At 38.4% G+C, this 20,578-nt stretch overlaps 3 protein-coding genes and 1 pseudogene across 3 annotated transcripts; 1 reads left to right on the forward strand and 3 right to left on the reverse strand.

Moving 5' to 3' along the window:
* LOC104727866 (putative F-box/kelch-repeat protein At3g24610) lies at nt 833–1,516 on the reverse strand. Its single transcript, XM_010446929.1, has one exon. It carries the CDS (start codon nt 1,514–1,516, stop codon nt 833–835), a length of 684 nt encoding a protein of 227 aa, XP_010445231.1.
* Nucleotides 4,090–4,626, reverse strand: LOC104727867 (putative F-box/kelch-repeat protein At5g03000). The gene has a single exon (XM_010446930.1). The coding sequence runs from the start codon at nt 4,624–4,626 to the stop codon at nt 4,090–4,092; it is 537 nt and encodes a 178-aa protein (XP_010445232.1).
* LOC109127258 (uncharacterized mitochondrial protein AtMg00810-like) lies at nt 5,133–6,461 on the reverse strand. The gene has a single exon (XM_019231826.1). It carries the CDS (start codon nt 6,459–6,461, stop codon nt 5,133–5,135), a length of 1,329 nt encoding a protein of 442 aa, XP_019087371.1.
* On the forward strand, nt 15,835–19,984 carry LOC104722911 (annotated as a pseudogene).

The raw sequence follows: 20,578 nt of genomic DNA on the forward strand, positions 1-20,578 counted from the left end.
GGGTGAGCCATTGTTGATTAAGAAACATAGAGAACCAAATGGCACATGGATTCCAAATTTATTTATATAACCACCTCAATCATTGTTAGTTCTAGACTTCTAGCTATATACGTGTTGTTGGTTTATATAATTAGTTCGTAAAACATTCACACCAAATTAGAGATAGTAATATTTTCCTCATAGGATCGGAAAAGATAAAAAGAACATACAACTACTCCTTCGAAGACGCCTCATAGGATTGGACAATGCAGTATCCACCGCTACATCAAACTCTGATCAAGATACATATTTCTACCATTGGTTCGCCATCTTTCAACCACCATAGAAGGACTCCCTCCAACCTATTTACTTAATTAAGTTTTCCTTAAATATCCTTCTTAATCGAATGTTTCCTCTAGCAATACGGAGGCTTATTGTAACTTTTTCATCAACATGAATGGTATCTCTTTTCAAAAAAATAAAAAATAAAAAAATAAAAAAATATATTTTCCTCACACATCAAATATTTTTTAAAACTATGAACCATTATAGTAATTTACATATTCAAATATATATATATATATATATATATATATATATATATTTAATCTGTTGGGGTACAAGTTACAACAGACCGGCCTATTTAATAAACTATTTTCCACTTTTACTGTGTGCTGAGACGATCTCCGTATGAGAAGAGACGGCAACTAGTGAGTCACCACTAACACTTCTTTTAAGGTTATATGATTAGTTTAAAATGTTATAGAAAGTTAATATTTATAGAACCAAAAAAAAAAAATCAAGAAAATCATTCTTTTTAGAAAGAGATACAATAGTTGAAAAGATTAAAATTTCAGGCATAGACAAAAGCAGAATATAAGACCTTAACACCATATGATGAGTGTGAGGAAGGATCAACTTCAAAAACAACATCAGACCACTCAATCTTTCCCCAAATCTCGCCTCCCTCGCGTCTCTCCATAGAAATCTCGGCTGACCAAAGGTCCAAACTCTCTGAGTTCCAGAAGATAACAATGTTTCCGGCAGAATTGCTACATAGTTTGTTGATTTTAAAGGAACGCCTCGAACCATAGTGAGAGTCTTGCAGCTCTTCCAAACCTTTCATTTCCTTCCAATTCAATTCATCTGGCTCACACCATAGGATTCTCCCGCGAGTACCACGACAGTACAACAGTTTTCCAATGATACACCAATCGTTTTTGTAACCTAGCTTAGAATCTCTTTTATTGGTTATCGATAGTAAGCATTCACTTGGCAAGATGTAAAAGCTCTGATCCTCCTCGTCCACAGCGAAAATCTTCTTCCCCTCTATCACCACACTTTGGTGGATATTTTTATTTTGTGGTGTCTCAATATCCCAAATTTGGCTCAAAAACAAGAGAGGGGACCAAGTTTGAGTCTTTCGATCAAATACTTCTGCCCATGTATCGTGCTTAGAGTGATGCTCGGACCCTCCAAACACGTAAATCTTCCCGTCTACAACGCTTACAGATGCGGAAGCACGAGCCATATTCATGGATCGGAGGCGAAGCCAATTGTGAGAGTAACAATCGAGGTACGAGACATCTTTAGTGCGAATGCCGTTTCTGATTCCACCGATAACATAGATCCCCCCATCCCCCACCACGAAAGAAGATGAATCCGGAGCCTGATAAGGGTTCGACGAGATGGGTTTCAGCCGCCGATTAGGGGTAAGGATGAACCAGCTTGGAGCTGGGTTAGGAAATACGCGCATGCATACGTAAAGCGATTCGTTAGTGCAACCCATCACCAATCTCAAGTAGAAGAGCTCAGGGGAAGCTACGAGAGAGCGGTGGCTCTTGGAGGCGAGAGATAAGGCTGCGTTGTCAAATCTAGAAACGCAAGCCAAGCATCTCAGAGCTATCTCATCTGGTAACAAGGATAACCCAGACAACGATGGAGACGTCTCCTTCCTCCGTTTACTGTCCGGTGGAACTTCGGGAGCATAAGAGTTGAACATCGTACGTCAGATCAGTTCCAAAATTCACAACGACGCAAACGCAAAACCTCCTTCTCGATTTTTGTGAGATCTTATCTTGATCCGGACAGAAACTGTTTTATAGAGATAATTATGGTTCTGAACTAATAAGAATATTTAAACCGCAATTTCCTCCTTTTTTTACTTGTACAAACCTTTTTTTCCTTTTTTTTTTTTTTTTTCTTTGTTGATATAGTTGCCGATTACTTTCCTATATTATTTCTAAGGATTATCAACAAGATACCGTATCTCTTCCCCGAATTTAATTCAAATTGGTATATAAAAAAAATTAGTCCAGAGAGGATAAAATTAAAATCTTCCTCAGCAAGTTAGGGCTACAAATCAAAACCGTCTTGCTTTAACTAAATGCCAAGAAGGGATATAAAAAATCGAAGTTTTCTTACTCTTTAACAGTCTTGCACTTTTCTTTGTGTTAATCAAAGCCAAGGATAACTATGGGCCTATGGCCACAGCTTCTGGTACCGATTCATTCAATTCACTTCTCTACGTTCCCAGTTGGTTGTTAATATGCCTTCATTAGCAAGTAATTAGGGTTTTTACTGATTTGGGGTATTTGTATCGTGAGTTTCTCTCACTCTCTTTCTGTAACCAAAATTAAATACAGATTATCACCCAAAGCTTTCTATTTACCCATTGTAAATCAAGATTAACCAAGATTTCCATGATTACCCTTCTCTCTCCAGGATTCTAGTCGTCTCCACCATCAGGTCACTATACACAATTTCTTTGCATATTTACTCTGTTCTGTGTCTTCACTGGCACGGCACCTATCAATTTACTCTGTTTTGGCATGAATTGATCTGCATGCATAACGATACCCTTGATTCATTTTAGATCTTCTGTTCTATATATAAATAGTCTTCTGATTTGTAATCAGGACATTTTATGTAATTAATATTTCTTGTTTCTTAGTTCTGAGCAGCACAACTTATAGTTTACTCTGAGGCAAATCCATCCTATAGCAACAATGGTGTAGGTTGAAACTGGAACCAGAACCCTAAAAACTACTTTGCTTTCACTCCCTTGTTACCTAGTGTTACTTGTGGAACTGCTGAAGCTCGCAGCGTTGTTGAACCCATTGGCAACATTGGAAGGAAGGTAATTAATACTCTGAATCTCTAAATATAATGGCTTCCAAACAGAAACTATGCCTTCTGCTTGGCACAACATTTTGATTAGGAACACACACAGTTTCTACTTCTAGTATGGAATCTTTAGAGAAGTTAGCTCTTCCATAACAAGACGAACCCAGTTCTGCACCAGTGCAACCAGAAGTTAGCTCTTCCATAACCAAGGAGAGAAGTACTGAAGCACCAGTTGAAAAGAGGAAAGTTCTGAGATTCATCATTTGGCTCCTATAGACAAAACAATCAAATCCTGCATTGCCCATCTTATTTAAAACGGGAAGCTCTTGATGAGCTTGTAGAAATGTTTTGCTTTTCCACTGGATGCAGTCTGCATCATGCAGATAATTAAATCACTGTAACTTCATTACGTCTTACTTACATATGATCATATGACTGAGATTGCACAGGACCGTTGAGGACGTCACGCGTTAGATTCACATACAGAACTTTGATTATTATTTGATCAGGTCAGTGTACCATTTCATCTGTACGTATTATTTCCCGTACTGAATTTCTCTGTTTCATTTTTTCTCTATACACTACTGATCTACTTGAAAACTATGTGCTTCTTTCAATTTACTCTGTTCTGTTTCTCGCACGTCATGAATTGAAATGTTACTCTCAGATTTTGTTTTCCCGTATATGCAACAGAGTCCTGTTACGTTTACTTGTCATAGTTTAGTAATATTCACATCAATTTTGTTTAAATATGGTGATTCCACGGAATATGATTTAGCTTTTAAATCTATGTTTAACTAGTGTAGAGCTTATGTTCATAATCAAACAAACAGGTGACTGAGTTTGTAGTATATATTGGTATTCTAAGTTTTAGCCACTGAGTCCGCAATATATATATCCATGTCGTTTATCTATGATATGCATGTGTAGTATTAGGAGGATAAGTTCACCAGCTTTTCAGTTATTCTTGATCTCGAATTGTGTTCATGAATTCTGATCTCTTGAGCTTGCCAATGCGGAAGCTCGAGGTGTATTCATGGATGTGACACAGTGCCATGTGTGAGAGTAACAGTGGAGGAACGAGACATCCGAAGTGGGAATACCGTCGTCTATGAGTCCACCGATAACATAGATGCCCCCATCCACCGCCACGAAACAAGATGCACCCGGAGCCTGATAAGGGTTCGACGGGATGGGGTTTAGCCATCGATTAGGGGTTAGGATGAACCAGCGTGGAGCTGGGTCAGGAAAGACGCACATGCATACGTAAAGCGATGCGTTAGTGCAACCCATCTCCCTTCTCAAGTAGAAGAGCTCAGGGGAGGCTCCGAGTGAGCGGTGGCTCTTGGAGACGAGAGATAAGGCCGCGTGGTCAAATCTAGAAACGCGAGCCAAACATATAAGAGCTATCTCATCTGGTAACAATGATAACCCAGACAATGACGGAGACGTCTTCTTCCTCCTTTTATTGTCCGGTGGCACTTCTGGAGCGTAAGAGTTGAACATCGTCGTCAGTTCCATTTCACAACAACTCAAAACCCTCAGAGCTTCGTTTGATTGATTGAGTCTAGGGGGTTCTCCCAAGTCCCAACCCCTACTTCTCGACTTTTTAATTTTATTTTGAGGGATTCTCTTTTTCTTGAAAAAGAAACCTAATTTCCTTCTGATATATATAGTTGCAAATTTTACTTTTATTTATTTATGATTTTCCTTAACATATTTTTCGTCAAGAGGTCTTAAATTTGACAGATTTTTTTTTTGCTGTGGTTGTTGTAACCTTCCTAAGCTCAAACATAATTTTTTTTTTTATTCTCTAACTAGCCTTTTTTTTTTTTTTTTTTTTTTTTTAAATTGTGGTCCAATGTCCCATTATGGAAAATCATGTGTAAAACTAGGTTTAGGCTGCTGAATCTCGTGTTATTGATTGTAAAGAAGAGTTACATTATATATACTTTCACACAAGATCTTGTTACCAACTAGATAACAACATATCTACAACAATACAATTACTATACGATAAGTGCAGATCACAAATATATTCCAATGTAATCCAAATCTCCAAAGATCTCGCTAACACCCCCCTCAAGTTGAGCATGCGGATTCCAAATGCCCAACTTGGCAACCATGTTTTCAAACTCGCGACAACCAAGTGCCTTAGTAAACACGTCTGCGAGTTGCTCCTTTGTATGAACTTTCTGTGTTCGAATATCTCCAGCTTGTATAGCATCCCAAACATTATGACAATCTATCTCTATTCCTTTAGTTCTCTCATGAAACACTGGATTGGCTGCAATGTACAAAGCGGCCTCATTATCACAATGTAAGTCTGTTGGTTCACGTTGAGACACCCCAAAATCAGCCATTAAGTGTCGCAACCACTCAAGCTCCTTAACAGTTAACGCCATACACCGGTACTCTGCTTCTGCAGAAGAACGAGCTGCAACCTTCTGTTTTTTAGTCTTCCAAGAAATTGGAGAAGAACCAAGTGTGACGAACCAACCACTCACGGATCGTCTCGTCAGAGGACAACCTCCCCAATCAGAATCACACCAGCCATACAACTTTAAGTCACACTCAGAAGACAATAGCACACCCTGTCCCGGCGTTCCTTTTAAGTACCGCACAACACGCAATGCACAGTTCCAATGATCAGCTCTAGGACTGTGCATAAACTGAGACAGAACATGAATAACATAAGTCAAATCTGGTCGAGTAGCCAAAAGATACACAAGTCGCCCTACCAACCGTCGATAACGTTCTGGTTCTTTTAACAATGGACCATCAGAAAGAGCAAGCTTGTGTTGTTGTTCAATAGGAAACGCAGCAGGCTGTGATCCTAGATATCCCACTTCACTAATGATATCCAGTGTGTACTTTCTTTGACAGAGAAAAATACCATCATTATTTCTTGCCACCTCAATCCCTAAGAAGTATTTTAGCGACCCCAGGTCTTTGATATGAAAACACTCGCCGAGATACTGCTTGAACTGTGCTATGCCTGATGTATCATTACCACCAATGATAATGTCATCTACATACACTAGGATGTAGATTTCAGATGTACCACGTCGCAAGTGAAACATGGAATAATCGGAGTGTGATTCCTTGAAGCCATATTGTGTAAGTGCTCCCTTCAACTTAGCAAACCAACATCTTGGAGCTTGCTTTAATCCATAGAGAGACTTCTTCAGCAAACAAACTGAGTTTCTATTTTCATTGTTACGGAAACCAGGTGGAAGTTGCATATACACTTCCTCCTCCAAATCCCCATGTAAGAAAGCGTTGTTTACATCCATCTGATGCAACTCCCACTGTTTTGCTGCAGCAACACTAAGAAACGTCCGAACCGTGGTCATCTTGACAACCGGTGCAAAAGTCTCATCATAATCCACACCTTCTTTTTGATTGCTCCCCAAGACTACTAAACGGGCTTTGTGTCTCTCCAACGTTCCATCAGCTCTATACTTGAGTTTATAAATCCACTTACAGCCAATCGCCTTTTTCTGGTGGAAGAGTTGTAACTGTCCACGTTTGATTCTGTTCGAGAGCATCAATTTCTTTCTGCATTGCCTCTCGCCACTCTTTGTAAGCCACTGCATCACGAAAGGTAGTAGGCTCCGTGCCAGCAATAATTGATGCCAGAAACGCTCTATACTTCGGAGAAAATTGGCTGCAGTCGATGTATTTTGAGATTGGGAAATCGATTCCTTCAACTGACTCGTCTGCAGTTTTGTCCGAATCACACACAACCTGCAACACATAGTCCTTCAGTCTAGCTGGCAGAGCTTTCTCACGCTTGCCACGTCCGAGTTGTTCAACCGGAGGTGCTTCGGGAACGCCCTCTTCTGCAACGTCATTTGCTGCATCATTCTCTTCCTCTACTTCTCGAGACAAAATTTCAGTCTCGACAAGCATTTCATCTAATTCAGTATCAATACTCGTCTCTAGTGTCTCATTACTAGTCTCTTGTTCTGTTTCCAGGTCAGTAACTGCAGTCTCTTCTTCAACCACATCTACTAACTCACCAAAATCAGCAGTGTTGTGCAACAATGCCTCTCGATCACCTCTGAATTCACCTGAACTCATCGGAAAAGTCTTTTCAAAAAAAACCACAGCCCGTGATACAAAGACTTCGTCGGTTTCTAAATCATACATGTTCCAACCCTTTTTCCCAAACGGATAACCAACAAACAAACAACGCCTGCTTCTTGCTTCAAACTTATCTCCTCCTCTCCTTTGTTTGTGAGCAAAGGCAAGACAACCAAAGACCCGCAAATTGTCGTATGGTGGAGGAGTACCATAAATTAGTTCGTAAGGAGTCTTCCCCTTCAAAACTCGCGATGGTGTTCTGTTTATCAAGTAAGCAGCTGTGAGAACACTTTCTCCCCAGAATTTGATCGGAAGTGAGGACTGAAACAAGAGTGCTCTCGCCACGTTAAGGATATGTCGATGCTTTCGCTCCACTCGCCCATTCTGCTGCGGTGTACCAACACAAGACGTCTGGTGTATGATTCCTTTTTCTGCAAATTCTGTTGTGAGACAAGTGAATTCTGTCCCGTTGTCACTTCTAACTATCTTGACGTTTTTGTTGAATTGATTAGACACCAACGTCAAGAAGTTCTTTAGTGTTTGCTTCACTTGTGACTTTTCTCGAAGCAAATACACCCACACTGCTCTTGAGAAGTCATCAACAATTGTTAAGAAGTAAAATGAATTGCACAAAGTAGGACTACGATATGGTCCCCATAAGTCGCAGTGAATCATATCAAAAACGTCATCGCTTGTATTATTACTTGAGTGAAAAGCCTCACGGCTATGTTTTGCTTTTACACAAATTTCACAAACTGAAAAATCCCTACTTCGACTACCAACAACAGAAAGCAAATCTAAAACACCATTAGAGGGATTTCCCAGCCGCTGATGCCACATATCATCAGCTCCATCCTTATTCAAATGAAAAGCACTAAAGGTAGGCAAGCGACGAAAGAAGTACAGCCCGTCTCTAAGTTCTCCCACTCCAGTCAGCCTCCTCGTTGTACGGTCCTGTAGTACACAACCTTTGTTAGCAATTTGCATCACTATATCAAGATCCGCAACGAGCTGAGAAACGGATATCAGATTGCATCTTAAGTCAGGTACAAACAACACATTCTTCAACTCAAACTCATCATCAAAAACCACAGTGCCTTTTTCCTTGGACAGAGTTTGACAACCGTTTGGCAAACCGATTGAACAAGGCAACATATACTTCTGATCAACAATCATTTCACTAAACCCCGTCATATGATTTGAGGCTCCTGTATCAAGGACCCAGTCATGAGAGAAAGACTTACCGGTCAGACGCGGTTCTGCCACCTGTTTTTCCTTGAGAAGTTTGATCAGGGTCCCCCACTGCTCATTGCTCAACCCCGTGTACCCGTTTCTCTCAGCTTCGGTACTCACGTCACTTTCACTTTGAGCAACTGCAGCATTTGCGCGGATCATTCCACGCCCCCTACCAGCTCCTCCTCGACCGCCACCACGTCCTCCTTGACGAGAACGTTCACCCCACCATGGCGGATATCCAATGACTTGGAAACATGTCTCTGCTGTGTGTCCTGTCTTTTTACACGCAGTACAAAACAACCGTGATTTGTCGTTAGGTCCGGCTGTTATGTTTCCACTCCGAGTAGCAAAGGCCACCTGGGACGTTTGTTGTTCTCTCCCACGCATGACAGTGTTGATTCGTTCCACAGATTTCACCTTGGAGTAGACTTGATTCATGTTAGGCAAGGGATCTGTACTTATTATTGAAGTGCGAACTCCTCCGTACACCGTGTCATCCAAACCAAGAAGGAAGTGATGAATCCGGTCATCCTCCTTTTTCTTCTCAAGCTCCGCGGTGATGTTGCAACTGCATCCTCCACACTTGCACGCCAACGTCGGTTCATAATTACTCAGGTCTTCCCATAAGACCTGCAGCTTGCCATAGTAATCGATCACCGTCATGTTTTCTTGACGACAAAAGGAAAGCTCTGCCTTAATCTCCTGAATCCGAGGACCATTTCCTTCAGAGAATCGATTCTTGATCTCCTTCCACAACTTCACAGGATCTTCCTTGTTTCCCAGTGTCTTTCGCACTTTGGGATCCACTGTGTTTAGGATCCACAAACCATCGACTTTGCGGAGACCCAATCTTCATACTCTGCTTCCTCCTTGTTTGGCTCTGTCACACTTCTGTCAACAAAACCAAACTTTTTCTTGACTCGCAGTGCCGTTCTCACCGCCTGAGCCCACTCATCAAAGTTGTCACCGTTGAACTGAACCTGGGCGATGATGGCTCCAGGGTTCTCGTTCGCCGCCAGTTGGTAGGCCGCCGCCATGGTCTTTGACGATTCTATTTTAACGTTTTTTTCAGGCATTTTTTTTTTCAGGGCTCTGGTACCATGTAAAGCTAGGTTCAGGCTGATGAATCTCGTGTTATTGATTGTAAATAAGAGTTACATTATATATACTTTCACATAAGATCTTGTTACCAACTAGATAACAACATATCTACAACAATACAACTACTATACAATAAGTGCAGATCACAAATATATTCCAATGCAATCCAAATCTCCAAAGATCTCGCTAACATCATGTATGGGTGGAGAAAATTTCACATACAAAAACTTACAAGGAAAAAGAGTGGTCACGTACGTCTAACCAGGTTTTATCCAGCGATGGACAAGCGACATCAACGGCGGAGACGCGCTGTTAGATTTGGTGTGGACAATGAAGAGCTTCAAGAGACAAAAGGGAGGATAATCGATCGAGACTGAGAAGAGATTAAGACTGAGAGTGGAAGAAGAAGAGATTGAAAGTTTGGAGTAAACGAGGGATCAATTTTTATTTAATTGATATTAAGGAAAAAAATAGTTCGATTAGCGACTAACGATTGAGATTTGCTGCAGACATAGATGCATGGTTTTAGGACATGTGCCTTTCCTTAGTGATATTTTTTTTTTCAAAACCAATGTAAATTAAGAACCATATGCAGTCACTATATTACCTCCTTTATCTCATGAAGTGCAACTTAAGTTTCTGGTGATGGAGCTATAAGTTTAACTAAAATAAATTATTAACATCAAGGACAAGGTTTATACCATATTGTGTTTATTAATCGAAGCCTTCAGACATTTAAAACTGAAAAAAGGGAAGGATATTGGGAATGTTATCTGAGGTTTTTTTTTGTTGAAATGTTATATGAGGATTTGTCTAAATTAATCAGCTGGCAGCTAGCTAGAGTAGTTGTTGCAGCATACATGGGAGGAGGAGGTGGAGCCATTGAAGCAAGCATCTACAATGGGAGATTCAACGGTTTTAATTTTGGTTGCGGTTGTAGTTTTTAGGGACATGAGAAACTATCAGGTTTATGTAATAAGATAGTCTAATAATTTATTTGTTTCCTCGGTTAACAAACCATGTGTGTTTTAGTTGATTTTAGAAAGTCATACATTAAGGATTCAGTAACTGTGCGGAGATGTCCTCTAACTCTAACTACCGAATCGTTGAGTTATACTTAATGCCTCTATTGACCGTCCTTTTTTTCAAACGGAATCAAACCAAGATTTCCAAATTAGGTTAATCGGTCGGTTAAAAGAATGAACCAGGCAATAACTTTTTGAAATGAATTCAGTTAGCAGTTTGATTTGGTAAACCGAAGTACCGAACGGTTAACAATTTTTTAGTTTTCTTATTTATTTAAGTTATACCCGAATTCTTTTAAAATTTATACTGAACCGATAATCAAACTGAACCAATCCAAATTAATGCATGGGTTATACTTATACAACGGAACCGAATTAACCAAACTGATCCAAACCAAATATTTGTTCTGTTGATTTTGGTAACCTTGACCCTTAACCAGAATAACTAAACGGGTTCAAATTCACATGATAATCCCCCTCTTTTATTGCATGTCCTTTTTTCTAATCAGTTTTTCCTAAATTAGATTGAACGACCCATAAATCCGAATGTAAATAATTAATTTAAAATGGTAAAAAAAAACGGTTGAAGGGTAATACGGTTTTTTATATTTTTTTCTTCTATATTTTATGATATTAATTAAAAGTTGAATTCAACAACGACCAAAACACCATAACAAAAAACTCTATCACGAAAACAAGAACATCATCTAGAATGTTGTTGAAAAAAATCTGCAGCAAAAAAAAGATTCATGAGATAAATATGACTACTCTGAATATACATGTCAACTATATCTAAATATAGTTTTCTTATTTAGATACAATTAATGTTGTTGAGTACATTTGTTGTACATGTCAACTATACTCAAAGTTTAAATTTTAAATTCACCAAACATAAGTAATATTAAAGCAAAAAAAGGAGGATATTAGATTTTTAACATATAAAAACTTTAAAATTATATTCTCTCTATTCTTTTATTAATTCAATTTTTAGGATTTTCATATATATTAAAAAAACATATTAAAAACTGATTTTAAATACATACTATTTTTTGTGATTGACAACTATAAACCAAGACGTCAACCAATGACATAGAAAAATATATCAAAACATATGTACTAATAGGTATCATGGAGAACAAACTCAAAGTCAACACGAACTTGTGCAGTAACTATCTTGAATGGTTTGTTTATAACATTTATATCCCCATTTATGATCTTTCCACCAGGTGGATAACCGATCTTCATATCTTAAACTCGATTATGAAGGTATGTATTTGCTTTTGAGAATTATCGAGTTCCAAACTCTCAATCTTCTCATCAGCGGCTATAAACTTGTTTGCGTACTTGGCTCCAATTTTCCTTGGTCTTTCGAGACAAAGCCTTTTATCATGGGTGCTAGATCCGCAACTGCAAAGAGAATGGAAGAGAAATTGAAGGGACAAAGATTAGGTTTAAAACTTAGAGACTAAACACAAAAGCTGATAATTGGAGAACCTACTTTTAAGAGGCCCCTTTGCGGTATCTATCTGCTTGATAGATCTTTGCTCCTCTATCATGCCAGGTGATAACCGATCTTCATATTTCCAACTGTTGTTGACAAAACAAGACATCACATGTCAACTTTTGACAACAGAGACTCTCACACAATTCTTAGAGGGAGGTATTGGTTTAGGATTTAGAAAGAATTTTAATGATTTTATGTTCTTGCTGATTTTTAGAATCATAGAAAATTGAAAGTTAAAAATGAAGGATTCTAAGAGATTGTTTAGGAAGTTTTTTAAAATCTTGCTGATTTGTTTTTTCTAATCTTGTAGAATCTTTCTATTTGATGAAAGAGTTTTCATGACTTTTGTTATGAAGAAAATGATATAAAATCCTAAACCAATAACATAAAATTTGAATTCATTAACAATCCAAGATTCTTTTGTTTTACTTGAATAACATAAAACTTTTAATGACTTTATAAAACTCTTAATCCAATAACACTAGATTTATCAAGATTTTAGATAACTTTTTACAAATCCACAACCAATAACACCAAATTTTTAAAGAGTTTGAAAAAGTCTTGATTGAATAACAACATATTTACCTAACTTTTTAATGTCATTAAAAATTTTTCTAAATCCTAAACCAATACCTCCCCCTTAATCTCAACTTTTGACAATACAAAGTCTAATAAAATCAACATAAAGCACTAAACCAAATAGACTCTTAGGTACAAAAAACTAGAATCTAAGGAAAGCCAAAGCTGTACAAACACACCCTAACTTCCTCGTAAAGATTAAGTAAAAAAGAAGATTCTTGCATGACATACTAGCAAAGGGCAGAGTCACATAAACCTTCAGAGGCCTTGAAAGCACCAAACCAATAAGACTATCTACTGAAAGCCAAATTAAGCAGTACAAACTCGTAAAGAAATTAAGTAAAAAGAAGATTGTTGATCAGAGACTAGCAAAGGGAAGAGCCACACAAACCTTGAGAGGCTTTGAGCTTTTGTGGAGTTAAGGATCCGCGATTAATGGATTTGTGTGGGTCTTCCTCAAGAGGATTTGATTTGGGAGATTTCTCTGGTTTAAGATCATCAATCGTGAAATTGGATCTTGTTTCTTGTTCAGTTTTATCTAGCAAGCTATTGTTCAGTTGGCTCTCATCAGGCTTCAAATCCAAATCTGGAGGAGTTCGTCCCTGAGAAAATCGCATAAGAACATAGATCGTGAAATTGGATCAGCAGAGTAAGTTCTTGTTATACCTTGCTTTCGTCAATGGATATTGATTCTGTTTCATTGCTTCTTCTTATTAGTAAATAATCTCATTCTCATTAATAATCAAATGATTTACAATTATGGGTTTATATACAAAGACCAGGCCTAAACTGAAGCCACTAAATCAACAGAGACTCTATTCACAACAGAGACTCTTCTACAGTTAATACTTCAATTCTCTCAGTTTCTTGTAGATTCTCTTCCGCCATTAAAGCTGCAAGGTAAGCTTTCTCTCTCCGACGTCTTTCTTCAACGCCAAGCACAAGCACGATCTTCTCTTTCTTTTTCTGTTTTCGATTCGGTGGAAATTTAAATTAATGAACAATCTTTTAATCTTTCTCTCTTGTTCCGTTTTTGTTTGCTTCATTTTAATTTTCGGCGGGAAATGGTTACGGCGTATATAATATATTTTAAAAATGCTGCATTCCAAAGATTCAGAATGAAACAGAAACGATTCCAGAGGAAGATCCGAAAGAGAAGGAGGAAGACATTCTTCAAAAAGAAAATGATCGGATGGGAGTGAATCAATTAGTTCCACAACAAGAAGCGTTTCAAAGAAGCAAGAGAGATTTTACCACTCTTTGCCATGGATGGAGAAACCTAAGCCTTCAATTCTCAAGTCAAGAGTGAATTGAGAAGAGAACTGGAACTTCAATTATGGTACAAGGGTTAAATAATTAAAGTTTACGGACCAAGTCTCATCAACATGTCATAAACATCAAAATCTAGAAATCATAGGGAACTCAACAATGTAAGTTTTCAGTAAATAGAAACAGAGGCCTCTGCTCGATCATGAACATTCTCAAAGCATGTACCAACATTTCTAAAAAGAATAATTATTCAACTCTCTCTGTGTAATATTGGAATTCATACATAGACAGATACAGAATGTAAGACCATAACGGTCTGTGATGAGGTTGAGAAAGGATCAACTTTAAAGACAACATTGGACCACTCAATCATTCCCCAAATCTCACCTCCCTCGCGTCTCTCAAAGGGAATCTCGGCAGACCAAAGGTCCAAACTCTCTGCCGGCCAGAAGATAACAATGTTTCCATCAGAAGTTTTGCAGAGTTTGTTGATACGAAAGGAATGTCTTGAACTAGAGTGAGAGTGTTGCAGTTCTTCCAAACCTTTCACTTCCTTCCTTCGATCCTCCTCATGTAGCGGGGACGTATTATTCCCCTCTAAAACTATAACCGCTCTTTGTGGGATTTTATTTTCGTGTGGTGTCTCAATAGGTGAACAAAGAAGAAGGGTCCAAGTTTGAGTCTTTGGATCAAATACCTCTGTCCCAGCTGTTTCGTGGTAATGAGGGTAATGCTTGGACCCTCCAAACACGTATATCTTCCCGTCCTTAACCAAGTGGACCAATGCGGAAGCTCGAGGCGTATTCATGGACGTGATGCGGTGCCATGTGTGAGTGTAACAATCAAGAAACGAGACATCCGAAGTGGGAATACCGTCTATGAGTCCACCGAAAACATAGATCCGCCCATCCACCGCCACGATAGAAGATGAATCCGGAGCCTGATAAGGGTTCGACGGGATGGGGTTTAGCCGACGATTAGGGGTGAGGATGAACCAGCGTGGAGTTGGGTTAGGAAAGACGCACATGCACACGTAAAGCGATGCGTTAGTGCAACCCATCTCCCTTCTCAAGTAGAAGAGCTCAGGGGAAGCTACGAGTGAGCGGTGGCTCTTGGAGACGAGAGATAAGGCCACGTGGTCAAATCTAGAGGATACGCGAGCCAAGCATCTCAGAGCTATCTCTTCTGGTAACAAGGATAACCCAGACAACGACGGAGACGTCTCTTCTGTCTTCTTCCTCCGTTTACTGTCCGGTGGCACTTCGTGAGCATAAAAGTTGAACATCGTACGTCAGTTGACTGATCAGTTCTAATACCTTCCTCAGGAAGTTAGGGCTACAAAATCAATCACACCGCCTTGCCTAAGTGATATTAAACAATCCAAGTTAGATTATAGTTATGCGTCTTCCTCAGTCACTCCGCCAAGACAAGTCAAAACAAACAAACAAACCAACAGAATAAAACGACCCACGTTTCTGTTACTCATTTCCTCTCTACTCGTTGCCCTCAGCTTTTTCTAAATTTTTCCAATCAAAACGGTTATAAAAAACAGAATCATCGTCACTCCTTCTCTCCCACTTGGTGGTCTCTCCACAACTCTCAATACTTTGTAGTTTGTAACCTTCTTTTTTTCTTCTCCTTTCTCCAAGTTTCTCCGCTCTCTCTCTCTTGATAGCTTAAAGGAAACCTTAGTAGTGAAATAGTTTCTACCCTTATTGATACAAAAGATATAACTTGTCTAACAAGTTCTTTACAAATTCAATAATGGTAAGTCTACTTATTCAGCAATAGGAGAATATTATACAAATGTTAGCTTTCCATTTTACTTGTTCTCATAATCTCCGAGATCTCCTAGTATCTCTCTGTAACCAAGAATAACTAAAATTGTTCTTGGAGAGTTTGAACTCGCATCAACAAGCCGTAATCATGAGATCTTTCACCGTCTTCGAGAGATTATCTAAAGCTTTCCATGATTATCCTTCGCTCTCCAGGATTCTAGTCGTCTCCACCATCAGGTTACTATACCATATCTTCGCATATTTACTCTGTTCTGTGTCTTCAGTGGCACGGCACCTATCAATTTACTCTGTTTTGGCATGAAATTGATCTCTTTACTCTGTTTTGGCATGTATTGATCTGCATAACGATATCCTCGATTCAATTAAGATCTTCTGTTTTATAGATTGTCGTCTAGTTTGTAATCAAGACAATTTTTATGTAATTAATATATCTTGTTTCTTAGTGGTGGGGGACTTATCNTGATTATCCTTCGCTCTCCAGGATTCTAGTCGTCTCCACCATCAGGTTACTATACCATATCTTCGCATATTTACTCTGTTCTGTGTCTTCAGTGGCACGGCACCTATCAATTTACTCTGTTTTGGCATGAAATTGATCTCTTTACTCTGTTTTGGCATGTATTGATCTGCATAACGATATCCTCGATTCAATTAAGATCTTCTGTTTTATAGATTGTCGTCTAGTTTGTAATCAAGACAATTTTTTTGTAATTAATATATCTTGTTTCTTAGTGGTGGGGGACTTATCGCCTACTCTGAGGCAAATGGATCCTATAGCAACAATGGTGTTGAAACTGGAAACAAAAAGAAAAAGGTTGTGTTGCTCGGAACTGGATGGGCTGCAGCAAGTTTCTTGAAGAGTTTGAATAACTCCTCTTATGAGGTTCAGGTTATATCGCCTAGAAACTACTTTGCTTTCACTCCCTTGCTACCTAGTGTTACTTGTGGAACTGTTGAAGCTCGCAGCGTTGTTGAACCTATTCGTAACATTGGAAGGAAGGTAATTAATATGTACACTCTTAACCCCTCCTTATATTGGCTGCCATACAAAAATTATACCTTCTCTTTTTTTTTTCCATCTTCTACTATAAAAGTGTTCTGTTTATATTTGTGTAAAACAGCATCTTGATTGTGATATTTGTACTGTTGAAAACCCTACTAAAGCCATCTTTGTCTTGTGTCTTGACAAGCAGAATGTTGAGAGGTCTTTCTTGGAGGCAGAATGTTTCAAAATTGATCCAGAAAGCAAGAAAGTGTTTTGCCGATCTAAACAAGGCCTGGATTCGGATGGGAAGAAAGATTTTGATGTTGACTACGACTACCTTGTAATTGCTACTGGAGCTCAGTCCAACACATTTAACATTCCTGGGGTGGAGGAGAACTGTCATTTCCTCAAAGTTAGTTCTCTAAGCTCTTTATAGGTTTTTCTTGCTCCACTAGTTACATTGTTTTGTAAGTTCGAGAAGTGTGAAATGACTGTTTATATGGATGTGAAAGTTTTTCAAGCGCTTTTATGTTTTTTCTTTTTTTGACATGTATCTAAGATATGGTTATTTTGGCTTTGTAGGAGGTTGAAGATGCACAGAGAATCCGTCGAACTGTCATTGATTCATTTGAGAAGGCAAGCTTACCGGGACTAAACGAAGAAGAGAGAAAGAGAATGCTACATTTTGTGGTTGTTGGTGGTGGACCGACAGGTGTTGAGTTTGCTCTTCTTGAGGCTGCAGACCACTCTTCTTGAGGCTGCACGATCTAGTCAAACTCTATCCTACAGCCAAGAATTTAGTGCAAATCACTCTTCTTGAGGCTGCAGACCACATCTTGACCATGTGAGTATTTTGCTTACCTCCTGAACTTTTGATATATAGTCCAAGTATAACTCATGATTCGGAGTAAGTTTTTCTTTCACAGGTTTGACAAGAGAATTACAAAGTTTGCTGAAGAAAAATTTAGTAGAGATGGTATTGCTTTGAAATTAGGTTCCATGGTAGTCAATGTAAATGACAAGGACATTTCTGCTAAAACCAAAGGAGGAGAGGTCTCTACTATTCCTTATGGAATGATCGTTTCGTCAACTGGTATTGGGACTCGTCCGGTGATCAAAGAGTTTATGAAACAAATTGGCCAGGTGGGTAATCAAATGTATCATGGTATATGAGCTTTGCAAATATTACAGTATTCATCATTTCATAATTACTGAGTTTTACTAACATGATCTAAGATGTTTTCTTGTAATTTCCAGGGTAATAGACGTGCTTTAGCGACCGATGAATGGCTTCGGGTTGAAGGATGTGATAATATATTTGCACTTGGTGACTGTGCAACAATCAACCAGAGAAAAGTCATGGTAACCAAATTCAGAACCAATATAAATTGAGCTAGCAGTTATGCATGGTGTATAGGGGGTTCTCTGTTTCTTATGCTTTTGGATTGTGTTTGTTTTCAGGAAGACATATCTGATATATTCAAGAAAGCAGATAAGGACAATTCAGGAACAATGACAGTGAAAAAATTTCAAGAAGTAATGGGTGACATATGTGATAGATACCCTCAAGTAGAGCTCTACTTGAAGAGCAAAGGTATGCGTGGGATCACCGATCTTCTAAAACAAGCACAAGCTGAGAATGGTTCAAATAAGTCCACTGACCTCAATATAGAAGAACTTAAATCGGCTTTTTGTCAAGTTGACTCACAAGTGAAGTTTCTTCCCGCTACTGCACAGGTTTGTTCTGTTTTCACTAACTTGTAAGTTACAACTTCAGTCACAAGTGTCACACTCTCACGTAAACTTTGTTTGGTGGTTTCTAATTAAGGTTGCTGCTCAACAAGGGACTTACCTTGCAAAATGCTTTGACCGTATGGAACAATGCGAGAAGAATCCTGAAGGTCCCATTAGGATTAGAAGAGAAGGTCGTCATCGTTTCCGTCCCTTCAGGTTATATCCAAATATGCCATCTTACACGCTTAGCCATTGAGATTGTAATGTCAGTGAATGCTCACTATTGAACTTATATAGACTTATAATAAGGAGAAACTCAAATTGTTAATGCAGGTATCGACATTTAGGACAATTTGCTCCATTAGGAGGCGAACAGACTGCAGCTCAATTTCCAGGAGACTGGGTCTCGATAGGACACAGCAGTCAATGGCTGTGGTACTCCGTTTACGCTAGGTAACGTTTGCTTTGACTAGTGTAATACAAACAAAGTATGAATATCATTTTGTACGTTTTGTAACTGTTTGGTAACAATTTTTCTTTTTTTTTTTGTTCATAAACAACAGTAAGCAAGTGAGCTGGCGTACGAGAGTCNGTTCTCTGTTTCTTATGCTTTTGGATTGTGTTTGTTTTCAGGAAGACATATCTGATATATTCAAGAAAGCAGATAAGGACAATTCAGGAACAATGACAGTGAAAAAATTTCAAGAAGTAATGGGTGACATATGTGATAGATACCCTCAAGTAGAGCTCTACTTGAAGAGCAAAGGTATGCGTGGGATCACCGATCTTCTAAAACAAGCACAAGCTGAGAATGGTTCAAATAAGTCCACTGACCTCAATATAGAAGAACTTAAATCGGCTTTTTGTCAAGTTGACTCACAAGTGAAGTTTCTTCCCGCTACTGCACAGGTTTGTTCTGTTTTCACTAACTTGTAAGTTACAACTTCAGTCACAAGTGTCACACTCTCACGTAAACTTTGTTTGGTGGTTTCTAATTAAGGTTGCTGCTCAACAAGGGACTTACCTTGCAAAATGCTTTGACCGTATGGAACAATGCGAGAAGAATCCTGAAGGTCCCATTAGGATTAGAAGAGAAGGTCGTCATCGTTTCCGTCCCTTCAGGTTATATCCAAATATGCCATCTTACACGCTTAGCCATTGAGATTGTAATGTCAGTGAATGCTCACTATTGAACTTATATAGACTTATAATAAGGAGAAACTCAAATTGTTAATGCAGGTATCGACATTTAGGACAATTTGCTCCATTAGGAGGCGAACAGACTGCAGCTCAATTTCCAGGAGACTGGGTCTCGATAGGACACAGCAGTCAATGGCTGTGGTACTCCGTTTACGCTAGGTAACGTTTGCTTTGACTAGTGTAATACAAACAAAGTATGAATATCATTTTGTACGTTTTGTAACTGTTTGGTAACAATTTTTCTTTTTTTTTTTGTTCATAAACAACAGTAAGCAAGTGAGCTGGCGTACGAGAGTCCTAGTGGTCTCAGACTGGATGAGGCGTTTCATCTTTGGGAGGGATTCAAGTCGCATTTGAAAACCTTATGTCCGTCGTTTGAGATCTCAATAGTCTTTACTTCTTTATATTTTTTTTCAAAAAGCAAGATATGTTAAACTTCATTTGGTTACTTATATTTTCTGAAATTTGCACTACACTACGTACTATCTTGAGTACGTTACGTTATAGCGAAATTAAAAATGGAAGAACTGATAGAAAAATAGATGATTATAATATTATATCACATAGAATCTAATGTTTTTCTTGTACAATAATTAACATTTTACAATACAAAGATGTGTCGCCTAGTCAGAAAATACATTGTTAGATCTATTCTTATCCCTTTACATATGATATACAGTATATCAATTATGGGAAATTGATCATATAGGAGAATCTTCTGCCAATACGTATTACTAAAATTGTTCATCTTTCATATAATAAATCTAACAAAAAACAAAACCCAACCTACCAAACAGTCTCCTTAACCCCACACTAAAATCGCAAACTCTCTCTACGTAAATGTAAACAAATGAATATTCAAATCCATATCGTTGAATTTATTACACGTTAGCCTTCTTCTAGGATAAGATTTTACCTTAATAGGCTTATACTAATATGCGATTCTTTTATA

Source organism: Camelina sativa, chromosome 11 (genome assembly GCF_000633955.1).
Source record: "Camelina sativa cultivar DH55 chromosome 11, Cs, whole genome shotgun sequence".
NCBI lineage: Eukaryota > Viridiplantae > Streptophyta > Magnoliopsida > Brassicales > Brassicaceae > Camelina > Camelina sativa.